Source organism: Harpia harpyja, chromosome 1, assembly GCF_026419915.1.
Source record: "Harpia harpyja isolate bHarHar1 chromosome 1, bHarHar1 primary haplotype, whole genome shotgun sequence".
Taxonomy (NCBI): Eukaryota; Metazoa; Chordata; class Aves; order Accipitriformes; family Accipitridae; genus Harpia; species Harpia harpyja.
Genome location: NC_068940.1, coordinates 100,495,950 through 100,512,526, shown reverse-complemented (window position 1 = coordinate 100,512,526; position 16,577 = coordinate 100,495,950). Strand labels below are relative to the sequence as shown.

At 39.3% G+C, this 16,577-nt stretch overlaps 1 protein-coding gene across 5 annotated transcripts in view; it reads left to right on the top strand.

Annotated features, from left to right (window-relative positions):
* Positions 1–16,577, top strand: part of DPP6 (dipeptidyl peptidase like 6) — a 577,844-nt gene that overhangs the window by 434,867 nt on the left and 126,400 nt on the right. For all 5 annotated transcript variants that reach the window (XM_052806934.1, XM_052806950.1, XM_052806924.1 and 2 more), the window contains exon 6: positions 16,382–16,434. In XM_052806934.1, the coding sequence (XP_052662894.1) occupies positions 16,382–16,434 (53 nt within the window). The remainder of the gene's footprint in view (positions 1–16,381; positions 16,435–16,577) is intronic.

Here is a 16,577-nt window from a genome sequence, read left to right as displayed (position 1 = left end):
ACAGGTCTCTATGGTGTTTGGGCTACAATCACATTTGTGGGTCTCCATGGCCTCCAAAAGGGATTTCCTAAATAGCCAAGTGACAAAGAACCTCTTAAATTCTGTAGCGTTTCTGCGACAGAGTGATGGGGTAAGAATAAGGACGAGTAACCAAACCCTACGGGCTTGTGTAACTTTCTGTGATAGTCAGAGTTAACCAGTGGAGTTTGTGGAATGGTGATAAAAGAAATAGAGGAAAGTAAATGAGAAGAAACATGATTTTCTTGAGTGACATGGTGAGACATTAAATAGAGAATATTTAATTGCCTTTATTATAAATAGCTGTCATTGTAATGGAAGAGAGGAAATAAAGTGGCCAAGATTCTTCTTAAAGCTATTTGTTCTTCATTTCCAATTTACCAGTCCATTACTGTGTTTGAGCTAGTTAAGAGCAATTACACACAGGAAATCCTGGCTGATTAATACGGACCAAACTGCTAAGTCTTCTGAACAACAATTAGGGCTTAGAGACTTTTATAGCTGATACAACAGACGCTATTACCTATTTTGCAGTTAAAGGAATGCATTTTTATAATGCCGAAAGCTGCAAAGAATTAATCATCGTAATTAGAACAGGCCCAACTATTTTTTTTTTTTTTGGAGTAGTTCATGTGGTGAGTTTAGTATTTCTTTTCTGTCTGCCTGTTGCCATAGGTCTCACAGGCGTGGTGGGACCAAAAAGACCTCAGAAGGACCCAGTCCAAACCCTGGACTTTGTATTTAGAGCATGAATGAAGTAAAAAAGCATTATTTATAGAAAGCATCATGTTGTTATTATTATTATTACTGTTGCTATTTTTTAACTATTTGTCCAAGTCTGGTTGTTATGTGGAGTGAACAGGTTTTGTGCTTATGGCTTCAATTACAACTTTGTACTGCTTTAATTAGTCATGTAGAAATTAATATAACACTTGTTATTTCCAAAACACTAATGGGTATAAATATTAACGAATTCTCACAACTTCCTTTTGAGTTAGGTGGAAACTATTATTGTGATAAATATGCCTCTGAAAATTAGACACTGTCATAACCATCATCAGTAATACTGCTAATATTGTAGCTATGGTATAAATTACTTAATTGAAATGGATTTACCAGTGCTAGAAATAGGTTTGCATAAACCTGTTTTCTTTCTGTGGCAATAACTATATTTCAAATTTACTTTTTTCATTCCCAGCCAATGTCGTTTTCAGGAGCAATGAAAATGTATAGTGATTACACTATGTAAAGTGAGCACAGTTAGAACATTTCTACCATAAAATAATGCTACCTGGTTTAGTGATTTGTTCAATTTTTGGTGTTTGTTGTAAACCAGTAGAATTTTTGAGTGGAGCACTTTGAGGGGAAAAAGTTTATGTTTATAGTTTTTATATCCTTTTTTCATATGAATGCAGTTTTGAATCTTTGCTGCTCGTAAACCAGAAGGACTCCTTCTCCATTGTAAAGCTGCACAATATAAGGGCCATGTTGACTATTATGAAAAGCTAGTGGCTAAAACTATTTTCCCAACATTTTCAAGCCTAAAGCACTGTAGCTTTGTTTACTTATGAGAATTAGTTACACGTTATTAGGATAAATAACTGTAGTATCACTTCCTACGTAAAAATAAGAAAAAAAATCAGTCCTAATAATGTGACAGTTTTATCAGTTAAAGTGTTTCTTCTGTTATTACATCTGTGCATGTGTGTATCTTCAAGCAAAATATTTTCTCTTTTCTCGATTCACCAGAGGACTGTAGTCATTCAGTGCTTCTGTAATGAGCAGAAGTCAAGTTATTAATGAATTAGTGGAACCACATAGACCAGCCACTCATCAAATCTGATGATTTGCTAAATCTTAGGTCTTCTTCATGAAAACAACACCTTCAGTTGCTTCCCATAGAACAAATATTACTAATACCATTCAGCTAATATGTAATATTTCAGTGAAATGCTCACAACTTCTGAAAATTGCACCATTTTTATAAGCATGCCTGTGTGGGGTTTTAGAGAGGTGATTCTGGAGCTCCAGGGCTGAAAGCGGGGGCTGCCTTTTTTCTCCTTCTCACATATTCTTGCGTCCTGTTTTGAGTCATATTATTTCAACAGCCAAGATCAGTAGAGAAAATATCCTTGTTTAATAATGTGCTTTTTATCCTATTTGTAGTGACAAGAACAGAAGTGCTCCAGCTACATTTACATAACAAAAGCTAAGGCTTGTGTGTCCAGAAGTATTGTATTAACAAGAAAGTACTGAGAACATAGGGGAGGTTAATTTTCTGGGTGATAGTTTACTTTGGATTTGAAGCTGAGGCAGCAGCTATTGTTTGACAAAATTTAGAGGCAATCATTTATTTTAAAAGGAGAGTGTTGTGGGTTTTTTTAATTATGAATCTGGTCTACTTAAAATACCCTTTGTGAAAGACTGCCTATCTTTTCTAATCTCAAAACCACCTTGAATAAATTCCCTAATCTGCTGTTTTCAATGCGGGCTGAACAGCAACAAGATAGACAAAAGAGGATTTTCAAAGGCATCAGAGAAGGTTGATTCAAAAAGGTTTCTACACTTCCATTTGCTTTTCTGTCAGACCTGGAGGTGTGCAACTCACCCAGGACACCAGCACTTCACGGTCACCTTGCATTAAATAAACCAAAGCAGCTAATAAATGAAGTCCGGGCAACTGGGAGATTTTCCTACTGATGAATCTCAGTTCAGGCAGAAGTAGCAAATCCGTGTCAGACATACCAACGTGCTGAGTTTTTCTGTTGCGTGTGGGTATCGGTAATTGGTTCAGCCGAATTAATATTTGATATCTGCAGTGGCACAGAGAGAGGGCAGTTTGCCACACAATTCTAGAGGGATTTATGGGTTTTCAAAACTCTATTACAGCGTTGTGCAAACACTGTCTTCTCAGGTGTCCTCAGTTGTGCCTTTGACAGCAGAGCCCTTTTGATGCCAAATATTTTTCTGCTGCACATGCTTACAAAATTAAAAATTCTTGCTATGGGAGGGTGGATACCCATTTTAATTGAGTAAACATGTTATCAGGTGGTGGGAATATTTGTTCTTACTGCTCAGCAGTTATCCCTCTGTCCAATTTCTGTCACATTGTGTGTTTAGAATAGAAATTTTTGGACACAGACACAGGATGGTGGAGCAATAGTTAGTGACAAGCTTTATCCTAGAGCTCCCTGTTGAAGCAGAAACTACAGAAACTAATTTCATGTTGGTAACTTTCAGGACCAATTTTGGACTAACACAAGGGAAGAAAAGAGGTCAAACCTTTTCTTTATTTTATTTGTTTTGGAGGAGCCTCATGGTTCATTTCAAATCCCTACAAAGCTCCAGCAGAAAATATGTTCCTTTATGTAGCCTGAATGGTTCTTTGCTCTTAGCAGCAATCCTTCTGCTTTGGCACAGCTCAGTTTAATTACAGAAAAATTTCCAGCTTAAATGAGGAGTTAGAGTGGGGTCAGGTACTCAACTGCACGAACTGCAGGGACATTTTGGTAGTTAAAATCCTTGGGCTGTGGGGCAAGGGGTTCCTAGGGCTTCCTAAAACTAAGGGTCTGTCATTGTAACTCTGGGTAAAAGCAGCAACAAAAAATGTGGCGTGAAATGACATAGGCCCAATCTGCATGCTTTTTCTTTATTTTCCATTCTTAATAAAGGGGATATGACAGGCACTGAATCTCAGCAAAGAGAAGTGGGTGGCTGGAGCCTTCTTGTGTTTATTATCCATGGAGAATGTGTTTGTACCCCTTAAATGCAAGGAATGGGTGTTCACCCCAGCATCTTGTCTTCAGCAGGTGCTCTAGGAGTGGAATCATCTCACTGTTGAAGGAACTGGTGGGGACCCTGCGTTCATCACGGGTAGCCACTATGATTACTTGTGGCCTGCAGCTCTTTCCTGGAGCAAACAATAAAACCACATTGGGATCTCAGGTTTTTAGCTCTGTTGCTCCCTGTTATTGGGGGATGTTTTCAGCAGGAAGTTTGTGCTTCTGAAATGATGACCTAGATGCATTCATACAACATGATATGATGTGTTTGCCTGAGCTGGGACTGGGAAGCAAAGCTCTGCCCAGCCAGTCTTCCTGTGGTCCTCAGTCCCCACACTCCAATTTTGCTGAGGCATGCTCCTGCTATAGCAATGGTTTCAGTAAAACTGCACCAAATCTCAATTTCTTACTGAGTCTCCATTCCAGGGAGTGTTGTTTAGTGTGATTATTGCAACATAATACCAACTGCATGAAATGGAGAGCATTGAAAACTGAGTATGCTGACTTCAGCTGCTGTGCCACCTCTGAGCTTTAACCATTTTCTATTAAAAACAAAGGATTAAACTCTTGCTGTTCTTCTAATAATGTAGATAAACGGAGTTAGGACTAAACTTTAAGCCTCCTGATTTGAGCTGGGAGACTTCAACACAAATTGCACAGACATGACTGAGTGCAAAATAATATTTCAAACATAAGTTGGACAGCCTTGCTCATATAGCAGAGGCCAACAAACTGTATCCTACATTTATTCACAGGCATAGATATACATCAGTAAACTGAAAAGCAAATCCACAGTTCCAGGGAAGACTAGAGTAATATCAAAAGTCAGAAATAATTAGCCTGTCATGCAAGAGTACATAGGTATATTATGTATCGGTATCAGCTATCAGCAGTCTTCCTTTGTAAATATTTTCTTTAGCAAATGAGATTTTCATCAAACAGAGAAGGGGGGAAAAAAGACTCAAGGCAAAACACTCTGATAGAAAAATAACCAATTTTTCTTTGCTTGGATAAGATTAGATTTTTCATTCTACTTCCTTTTCTGAGTGTATAGATGACCTAACTTGAACAGACAGCCTGGTAGAGATTAATGTTCTAACAAAATTCACAAAACATCTTAAAAATAACCTGCAATTTATTTTTGAATAAAACATAGGTAAGGTAATTGCACAAGGTCTCCTAGATAGCCAAAATCAGATAGACAGTCAGCAGTAAAATCATTGCAGTTTTCTTTCTTGTACTTGTATGGGAATCCATCTTAGTGAAACGCAGGGGAACTTTCTTTGCTTTAAGAGGAATGAAATAAATGTAGCTATATAAAGATTATTGAAAAAAATTAGGACTTAATAAAGACCTAGGTTCCTTGCAACATACAGAGGCTTCACAACTACATTAGAGGTGAGTTCCTGTTTTTAGCATAATTTTGCTTCCTAAGTTTTTAGGGAGAATAAAAATCCCATTTTGTGCTGGATTGTGATAAGTATAGAGAGTTATTTTAAAATGTTAAGGAAAGAAATATATTAAGAATAGGATGCAAAATGGGAAAACAACAGTGATTTAAAAGACATTAGAAAGCAAAATCAGAAAGAATTTAATTCTGGTGTCTATGCAGAAACATAGGAAGTAGACCCAGCCTGAAGGAGTTTATAATCTAATTCTTCTGATTTTATTTATTTATTTATTTTTAATCACTGAAATAGGAGAAAAATATATTTAGTGCCCTCTTCTGGAAAACCAGATTTTACTATGCAGAGCACCCCAATGAAATTCTTGTACTCAGAAATGCAAATCTTCTGATGCAAATTTTCTCCTCTTCAGCTGAGTTACATGCCTAAATCCAAGGAGTGTGCGGCTCTGTGTTTACCCTGAACAAGTGCCTTTTATCCCTTTAGCTGCCTGCAGAACTCTGTTTTTATCAGGGCTGTGTTAAAACCAATAATTAACATTCCTCCTTGGGCAGCTAATGACCCAGATTTGAAAATGGAATCTTCTATTCTCTTTTCTTCTATTCTCTGCTCAAAAAAACCTCTGTCTTGAAAAAGGAAACAAATCATAGGGCCTTAGTCAGGTCTTTAAAAGCACGAGTCCTCAGATTTTTATGTGCAAGAGTGGAAGAGAGCCCGTACAGCGATGCTGTTGATGGTGATGCTGTGAAGGGTTGTGCAGCAGGCAAGGAACAGGGGATGCTCTGTGCTTCTTCCTGTCCCATTTGCTCTCCCCCCAATTTCTGAAGAGGTGCCCATCACCACCACAGCCCACTTACCCCTTGGAAGATGTCCACAGCATCACAGGGATGACACACAAAATGTCCCGCTGTCTCGTATGTGTTTTCAGTCTATTTTTCCTTATGTCAGAAAATAGAAATGTCACCTCCAGTAAATTAGATCCACGTGTACATCGAGATACAGCTCAGAGTCTTCTGATCTCTTATGGAACTGGAAAATGAATCTTTCACTGAACAGAGAGAGGATTTTGGACCAAGGTCCCTGGCTTGTATCTGAGTACTTTCATTCTCCTTTCACATACACTTCAGTGCTCTTAAACTGCTGCTCTCTAATGCTTTTTGAAGGTCTCATCTTTCTTGTCTTGGATTCCTTTCTTTGAGTCTTCTAGGAGTGCCCTGAGCCTATGACCATCATAAAAGATTTCAATGACAGTGTTAACTTCTTTGTAGTATTCACCTTCTCAACTGCTATAGTAGAAAAAGCAATTTTTATATGCTAAGAGTAAGTTTTAATAGAAAGAACAGATGCTGTGGTTCTGTAGTTGCTAGTTTCTGCTGCTAAAGTGAATTATTTAAAAGTGAATAAATTAATTAGATATATACACTAAGCATTCAGACCATTTTCATGGCTTGGTTCTCATGTAATTGCTACAAAGCTGCACCATTTGCATTGTAAACTTCACAGAAAAGAGGTTTTTAGAATCTTTCCACATTCAGTCTGCTCAGCTCAAGAAATGTTTCATTTAAAGAAGGCATTATCTAATTTTTCCTTAAAAGCATTGATTATTAAGCATTGATTTCTCATGCTGTCCTTCAGCCCTCAGACTGTAACTCCAAAGTCAAAGAAGGTGAGCATCAGTCAAGTGAATGTAGATGTGAACAATGTAAACTCCCCATCTGCGTCAGCTACCCTGGGCTGCCTTTATAATCAGTGTGCTCCGGGGTGTAAATCTAAGGCTAAAATAGACACCAAAGACTGGTCAGAGGAATCATAACCCAAACAGGCTTTTGGCACCGTTGTCTGGGAAGAGGGTGTTGCTACAAGAGGTTGTAGGTGCAAAAAGGGTAAATGCTTGTAAAGAATGACTGGAGAGGTCAATGGCAGGGACATCCCTCAAGGCAGACAGCTGCAAACAGAGTGGCTCCAAGCTGCAAACTGCAAGACCCTGGGACAGTATTTTGAGGAAGGATGACTATAAATAAGCTAACTCTAGTCTTTTTTCTGAATCGGCTTTGGGCTACTGTCCGAGCCAGGATAGTGAACTGGATGGACTTTGGGTTTGACCCAATACAGATATTATCATGACCACAGATACTACAAGAGAATCACGGTTGTATGTTTTGTGTGTTTGTATGGATTTGAAGGTTTTCTATGTTAACTGGGTATGGGATAATTGTTGCCTACTTCAAAAATTTTATTTGGCCCTAGGCTACTTTTGTACTCTTATTATGTAATAATGTTGTTTGTTTGTCTTTTACTTCTTTTCCTTAGATATATTGTTTGGTATGTTAGAATCGCAACATTAACTGTGTGCTAGATACTTTAATTCTCATTTCCAAGTTTCTGAACAGGACTATAAAACAGGCAAGTGCAGTGCTTGGAGAATTTCCATCCAGTCTTACACTACGCCTGCTGCAAAGTGGGAGGGGAACCTCGGAGTTCATACCATGTGATGTGAATACCAATAAAATTTTAAAAACAAGATCGACAACAAAACAAACTCAAAATTCATGACCGTCTCATAATTCTTAATAACTTGATTGGAGATGCTTCCCAATAACCTGAGCAACAACAAGTGCACGAGGGCTGGTGCAAAAATCCTACCGAGAGTTTCGTAGCTGCCATTTTATTTACCAGTTAAAAATGGAGCAGTCGTCCTTTAAGCCAGTGACTGCAAGTGCTTGCTGGTGCTGCTGGTGCCAGTGGAGCGCTGTGAGGGACAGGTGGCTCCGGAGCAAAAGGAGGCTTTTGTAATTGCTTGGCAGGGCAGAGCTGTATTAGAGTGCAGCAGCAGTTGGCAGATTGGATTAACGCTCTCCTAGGGGTGAGATCTGGCACACGAGCTGTGTGTTAATACCTGTAGCCTAAGTTAGTTCTGGAGCTGCATTTGTAACAAAAAGAGCATCCACTTTACCTCCACCATGTCACAAAGTCATAAATCCTAAAGCCGGCCTTGAAATTCCCTTTTGGCATCCTCAGCAGTGTAAGGCTCTCAAAAGTGTAATTTGGAAACAAATCTTTTAATAAAGAATTATTATCATGAAACAACTGAGATAGATAATCAGTTTGTGGAACATGAAGTAACAGCATTATCTTACAACACTGCCATCCACCTATTACTCTAGTGGATGTTGCCATCACACTTTATTTGTGGTTATTTTGCAAACTACAGACGACGCTATTTGCGGAGTAATGCCTTGACTTTGCTGGTTCAGAGACCTTTGGTTTTGTGGCTGGAAAACCAGCTTCTAATCCCAGCACTCCCCCTGTATATTTGTGGGAGAGATTTACATATTAACCGTGCGTGTTGCCTGCAGTGCATGGCCCTATTACAGTCGGCTTGAGCTTGAGTTACAAACGCTTCTAAAATGCAAGTCCCCGTGGCGTGAATGTGCTGTCCCTTCCTGATGTCACCTTGATGTGAGATTGTTGCTGCTCCGAGGAAGCCTCTCCAGTGGGGTGACGGGGCATTCACAGCACTGCATGACTGGAGAGCTGTTCTGGTTGTCCTCTACGCACTAAGGACAAGCTTATACAGAAAGGCTCCTTCAGGCTCATGTTGCAATGATAATGATTTAATTTTCAGTCTTAGAGATTAAATTGTTAAAAGATTTGAAAAACAGAGCCATGCAAAGACTCTTCCTGATGATCCACTGCCTCTTGTGTTCTTCCATTCTCCATCCCTTGTACATAGCATTTTATTCCCTTCTTCTAAACCAATTACTAAAATTTCTTCCTGGTTCTGGAGATACCCAGTCACTGATCCTAGATTTCCTATGACATTGGGTAGCAGTGGAGCAGCTCCTTATTCACACTGGTGTGGCTGAGATGAGGTGCTGATCCATTGGGTCTCTCCGAGATGTTGACAGCTTAGTGTTGGCCGCGTCATGTCACCCAGGCACAGTTACGCTGCTGGGTCAGGATCCTCTCTTCCTCTTTGCAAGAAAAATGGTGTCCTCCCATAATTCAACTGTAATACATACATTCCCCAGGTATATATCTTGCTCCTTTTGCCCAAACGTTAATTTAGAAGTTAGTTCCTCTGGAATACAGAGACATTTACAGAAAAGGCTTCCAGTTGCCTAATGCTCTGTATGTTGATTGATCCAGAGACCCCTTCTTCTTATCGCCTTTCCTGCTCAAACCTATTTCCCCCATCTCTGCCTTTTCCTGAGCTTCCCCGACCACCTCAGAGTGGCAGAGCACTCTCAGTGTGCACCTTCTGTGGCTCTGACCACATTACACATGTGGCTGATAGCTGAGTGCAGTGGGTAAGAGCATCCCAAATCAGGTGTTTGATAACAGCTGTGGGTTATTTGGCTTCCAGCTGAACCAATGCACAGGAAATGCTCGTTGATAGCATTTCATTATGGTTTTCCTAATTTATTAGAGGCACAAAGAGAAATGGGCAGTGTTCCTCAGAGGGCTGTAGAAACAGGTTGGCACACAGCATGAGACTGTATTAGAGGTAAATTACTGGGGATGTGATAAAGTATATAGGGATAATTCAATGTAGAGACAAAAGAGAATTTGCTGTCTTAGGAGAAAACGAAATAAGTCAGTATCACAATGAATTCGAAAGGTGAGAATTTTGAAAAGACCTCAGATTATATGGCTTTATTGATTTGTTTGGTTCTTGCAAGCAGTCGAGCTTCACTGAGCGTAGGGTACAAAATACCAGTATAGATTTTGGTGTGTTTTTTTTTATTACCGTGACACAAAAGGAATAGATAGCTTGTGGTTTTTCAGAGAATCTAATTCCAGGCTGGTTACTATGGAGTGCCTATTAGCAATAAAATGGTAGTAATACTTTGCTAAAATAGTTGGGCTGGGGACAATACTGCTGACCAGTGTGTCTCCACTGATAGAAAAAAATGAAAAGACCGTTACCTAACTGCCCACAAACCATGCTTCAGCCAGAGGTAACCCCTTGTGCTCTAAATCACAAGTATATTGGAGAATGAAAGATCAGAAATTGAACGAAACATTACCAAGAAGTTGGTGGTCAGTTACAGGAATGGATTTTTCATCCCTTTGGAGGGCCAGTTCAACATGTAATGGGAAAAGGATTTCTTCTCAATGGAACAGAAAGGTTCAAGTTATTCATCAGTTTTCAGGTTGTACAGCCCCAACAAAACCAACAGCATCATAAAGAATTTTCATCAAGGCAAATGATGTTGACTCATTAAGTGAAAATTTAGTCTTTGATGTTGACTTTCATCAAAAATACAGAAAATTCTGCAAACGGTTACAGTGACCTGCTTTAATTCTCCACAGAATACCATAAAGAAGTATGGCAGTGAGGTATTTTTAGTCAGACAATTAGCCTTTTGTCTACTGGAAGATTTGTACGAATGACTTAGTTACCCTCTAAAGATAACATAATATTTACTTGTTGGTGACTGACCAATAGAAGAATCAATGTGACAGTGTGGTAGTGACTTGGGTCATCCTTTACTGTGCATGGCATGTGCATGTAGTAGAAGGAAACACAACCTCTGGCTAACATTTGCTTGTGATTTTCCTTCTGAACTTGTTTTTCCCTCCCTTTCATGCCATCGTTAGATAACAGGGTACCAAATACGTGAGCTGTTTGTCAATGCAGAGCAGCAGCCTTCCTGCATTCTACTTTATTCTCTTTTCCCTCTTAATTTGTCAACTTCAGAGCCTGGTTAAATATCACAGATATTAAAGGCCAAATGGCAAATCATCTTTTACCTGCATATTTTGCATCACAGCATGAGTTACCGTTTAAGGGTGCCAGGACCATTTTGAAAGGTGGAGTATGTAATTATGTCAAATGTTTGGGATTATTCAATCGGTTTGACATTCATATGAGCATTTGGGGATTTGTCTGCTCGTAGCACAGGTAGGAAAATGGGCTATATAATCTACTTCCAGCAAATGTCTTTTTAGAGACTCTTCGTTGGAAACAGTTTTAATGGGTCTGGCAGTTCCTGTTCCACTGGCCACTTGTGCTGTATTTTTACTGTCTTACTATAGAGTATAAAAGAGAATAGATTATAAAGACAATTTGGGTCTGTTAAGAATCCTGAGGGGATCTATTATTTGGAGATATACTTTATTGTTACAGAATAAAAAGTGATTCCTTTTACCCAGATAACTACCAAGTGCTTTATGATTAATTACATTAAAATATATTCTTGCTATTTTCAGACTTTAGCCAACCATTGTACAGTTTTATTTCCAATGACTATTTAGTGTTCATTTTTATTTGGGGATACTGGCATGAATTTTTGGATGAAATGTGTGATTCCTGAAAAAGAAGAAAGACACTAAATACTAGAAATTTTATATTAAGCCTTGCAAACTGCTTTATAACATAGCTTGCACTTCTATTCTGCCCTGTAGCTGTTCCCTTTCAAACTCTAAGTTTTATGGGATTTTTCATGAGTTTTCTAGGTAATTCTTTAATGTAAATAACACTACTGTGTGAAGGACCACGTGGCTCTATGGAGACATTTAGAAAATGGATGCAAAGGGTGTTTTAGTCCTGTATTTATCATGAGATCGTGGCAGCCAGTCCACCTGGGTTTAATCTCAGATCCATGAACTGTTTAATATGCTGAGTGGTAAGACCCTAAATTAGCTATTTTGATAGAACAGCCTGTTGGAAGATAGGAGGATTGGGCTGATTGGGGAAGTCTTCTGCTAAGGGCTTTTTACCCCCTTCTTTGCTTGTAAACCTCCTTGAAAGAAAGTCTGCACATGCCTCTTGTTTGTATTGATTCAGCACCTTGTCATACGAACATAAAAGAAAGCCTTTTGATAAATGCTGATTACTGCTGGTGCTAGCACGGTATCAGCCCACAAAGTGTGACAGAAACTGGCACAGAAGATGGAAGTGTAAACTCAACTCTTCCTTTTTTTCTGATGCTAGTGATAAATCCTCAGCAGGTAGTGTAATCTTTCATAGCAGCCAAAATATGCTGAAAACACATTTCACAATCATCTCCTAAAAATTCCCTCATTTCCATCTAAAACCTTTTCCTAATCCTTTGTGAGTTACACAGGCAGTACCAAATTGAGAATAATGGTGACAATTTCAAACTTTTAACAAGAAGTTAATGATGGAGAAGGCTCTGTGTGTCCAGCTCGTGTCTATGTGACAATCAAGGTGAGATGTAGGGAGGTAACCAGGATCCTGCCTGTCTTTTTGGACTTATGTCAAGTATTTGTGCAGTTGCTTTGGGGCAAGAGCAAGAGCTATGGATTGTAATTTAAAGTATATGAATAGTCACAATGAATAAATGAGTCCAAAACCATTCTATTCTTAAATAACATCTATTTTCTATTTAAGTAAACCCTGCTGGACTAGGACCTGTATCCTTGGAGATGAAGCAAGTGTTTTTAAGGAGACATTACTCTACCCTTCACACCACACTTTGCTGTGCGGTGGCGCGGCACAGAAATTGCTTTTTCCATTTTGTTTCTGTAGCTTGTAGGAACCACAATTTACTTGTTATTTTGGAATTTGGTGGAGGGGGAGAGGCAGATGCTCTTCTCTGCTGCGATATGTGCTGCAGTGTTTGCATTTCTGCTGTCATCTGGTCAGGTCCAGGCTTCTTTTGTCTATTACGTAAAATGAGGTCAGTGGCTTCACAACAAAGTGTGAACAACAAAGTGTTGTCATATATAATTAGTCCTGTATTTTTCTGAATTTTAGAGAGATAATTGTCTTTCCAAGACTTAAGTGGAAACAGATAGATCCGTCTCTTAGACCTTTTTTGATTTCAGTGTAAACATACACATGTTGCAGAGCATAATGTAGATTGAAAGTAAGCAAGATCTGTGCTGTGACCTGGGATAAGCAGCCCAGTAGGAGAGTGTTTCTGGCACAGTGGTTTTAGTGTAATGACTTTTACAGGACTCATTGGTCACAGCTGGCATGGGAGTTTTGTGACCTGGTTTTAGTAATACCTAGAACCCTTCAGAGCAGTCTCAAACCTGTTCTAACTTATGTTGGCGGGATGACTTGGCACACTGGGCCTACAGAGCAAAACGGTTGCCAAAAACTCTGCTACCTTCAAATATGCCTCTCTACTGAGAGGAGCTGTGTGCTTCTGGGATCCAGCCAAATATCAGGGCTGAGAGCGTCAAATCAGTCCAATGGCTTTTACCACACCCCTTGGATAGAGAAGGGGAACACAGAGATTTAATACAGTTATTTTTGTTGGCTAAGCCTCAGAAACAGAGAGGTTAAATGAAATGAATACTAACTTTTAAGCACTGTCCAGTCTCTAAGGCTTAGCTTTGGGTTTCAGAAGAATGCTCATCTCTTTCCTGCACTTTTCCCCACTTTTCCCTGGTGTGGGGTTTTCCTACTGTTAAGTGAATAGCCTAATTCAGCTTGACCCCAGCAGAAATTTTAGTTGAGATATTAAGCAGACACAGTCATCCTCTCAAAAAGTTAAGATAACTTCATTTGGTTTGCATATCTAAGAAGAAAGCAGCCATTTCATTTCTCAGAAAGACACTAAATGATGTTTCTCTTGGATTCCTGTCTGCTTAAGAGGGCTGCTCGCAGTGTGTTTTCCAAACAGGTTTGAAATAGTAGGGATGACAACGACTTCTGAACTGCATGTGCTCTTGTCCTTAGGAACTATAATAATAATAATAAATGTCTGATCCTGAAATCTTTGCTCATACAAGTAGTTGTTGTTTACATAAGTAAACCTACTAACCTAAAGTATATATTTGAGAAAGGATTGCTCCTGTGAATGAACTCTGCCAGCTTCAAGCCTTTGAAGGCTACATGCTACAGGAACAGCTGATGTGAGATATTTTAGAATCTGGCTAAAGACGCAAGAGGATGACAAATGATGTTCAGAAAATAAAGGAGTTCTTTGAGAGTCCCGCAACTTTTGTTTTCCCCACTCCTAAACTCTCTTGGCAAAGAAAATGTTTTGCCTCAGTCTCCATTAATGGCTCTAAGACAGCTCCAAACTCTCTAGCATGGCTGCACCGACTCTGTACCACAAGCAGGGACATCAGCAGATGTCCTGCTCAAAACTTCCCTGGCTTTCTTTTCCCTCCAGCCTGCCACATTTCTCTAATTTCCCCTGAAGGCATCTGTTCATACACATTTTGGGGGCTGGCTTGTGCCTCTGCCTCTGATAGCTGACAACACAGCATGGCTTGTTAGCTTGAACACCAGTCCTTGCCTCAGATCACAATTTATATATCTACTTCATTTTCTACATCCTACTGCCAGGATATTTGAAGACAAAAGTTGCTCAGTATTTAATGGTGATATATTATTAGGTTTTTCAGCTCTGTAGGCAAATTTAGTCTTCCAGTGCGTTTTCTTTGAGGAATTTTAGCAGTTTTAGAACTTCACCAAAGCTGGAATAAAATCTAAGGCCACATGCATCAGCCAGGTCTCCAATATCAGCAATGTAAGATTCAAGAGCTCTTTGGTATGATTGGGTGTAGATGAGATAATGGTAATTTATTTGACATCATCTGAAACAGGTGGATCTAAAAAGGACACCTGTACTAAAATAAATGCTAGCTTGCAGTGAATTCACTTGTATTCCTAGACCTTCCCTGATATCAATACACCAGAGACTCACCTTGCTGGAGGAGTCTTTATGTATCTGAATGCCTAAAAGGAGATATGATTTTGGAATGTAACCTGATGATATCCTTGTAATGGAGGGAGTGAATTGCACAGGAGAAGAAGGGAATCACATCAATCTGGCATCAGTCTCTGCATTTCATAGGTAGATATCCTGTGCTTTCACCTCTATACTCTGGTGGTAGCTTTTTTTCAGTGGGTTCATGCAGCACTATAAGGATTTTATATTTGGATTTAAATTGTAGCAGAGAAGTTTGATTTAATATCTACAGGATGATGTACCTTGTGTTTATCTGCCTCTCTACTAACCCCCCAAAAATGTAAGCCTGTTATAGATGCCACTATGAAGGCTTGCCCTCAAGAGTGACAGGTAGTAGTAAGTCATGCTTACTTGCCTGTGATGATAGCAATGTGCTTAGGATGGCCACTGCTGAGGCTGGCAGCACAATCCAGGACGTCTCATGGTTTCTTGGCGTAAGTAAAAAAAAAAAGCCCGTGCAAAACCAGAGATACCTAGGAAAAATAATTTGATCAGACAAACTTGACTAGTGAAGCAAGTATTCAAGAAGTTCCTCCTTTGTCCTCTGGGACAGGATGCTTTATAAGAGCTAATGGAGAGCAAGTGGCTTAAAGATTTAAGTAGAAGTCAAACAAAATGATTGTTAGACTTATTTATTTAGTAGCATACAGTAACAGGACAGAATTGCAAGAGTAAGTGCCTGTATAAATGTGTATAAAGTCATTCATATTTGGACCTTTCACACTAGTGCCCTGACTCTTGTGTTGCTCAGCATTGCTCACCTTGGGCAACCACAGATCACTGTTAGGGATTGTGTTGTCACTAGTGGAAAGTCACCAACTCTTAAATTGCTGAGCCTGACTCTGGTATTATTATTTACTACGTAGAAAATAAGTAATAAACTCTCCCTTCTGAGATGACCTACTGTGCAAGCTGACTAGCTCCTCCCCATAGCCCAAAATGTGCAAACTGATATGAAGATGCAACTTAGCAGGTCAAACAAACGTGAAGTCAGCCATTTGCCCTAAGTCAATAAAGTTTTATTTGCTGCCTGACAGGAGTCTTACAACGTGCTCTGAGATCACCCAGCATCAGTCCTTGTTTTATTTACGTGGGAATAAAGCAATGCATTATGTCCCTGTTTTGTCTAGTTATAACGATGGAGAATGTCTCCAGCTGACCAAGGTGTCCTCATTAATGATTGTTCTATATTTAGCCCTTGCAGAAACCATGTGCCCCCAGTTTAATCAAAGACCTGGTAGTCATGGTAACGACACAGAGCATCTGGATGTATACGATTTGCCAAACACTGCAATAAAGTGCAAGATGAAAAGAACACACAACAGCGTTAGGTGAATTAATGTATTGTTCTTTTCTACTACAGATTTTGAAGTGTTTGTAACAGCTCCCTAGCCATAAAATGCTAGATTGTTTTTTCAGAAAAAGAGCCCTATTAACACAGGTGACAATTACTAATCTCTTTTTTTTTGTTTTGTTTCTTAATTTCATTTTGCAGGTCTATCAGCATTCATATACGGCATATTATGTCCTCAGCAAAATACCTCATGGGTAAGCAATTTTTCAATGTCTTCATTTTAAAACTCAGCCATTAAGAATTCTGCAAAATACTTTGTATTGTGACAAATAGTTTGCTGTGACAGCCCTTTGCAATGGTCTGGCATTCAGCTGCAGCATCCACTGAGCTGTGTGTT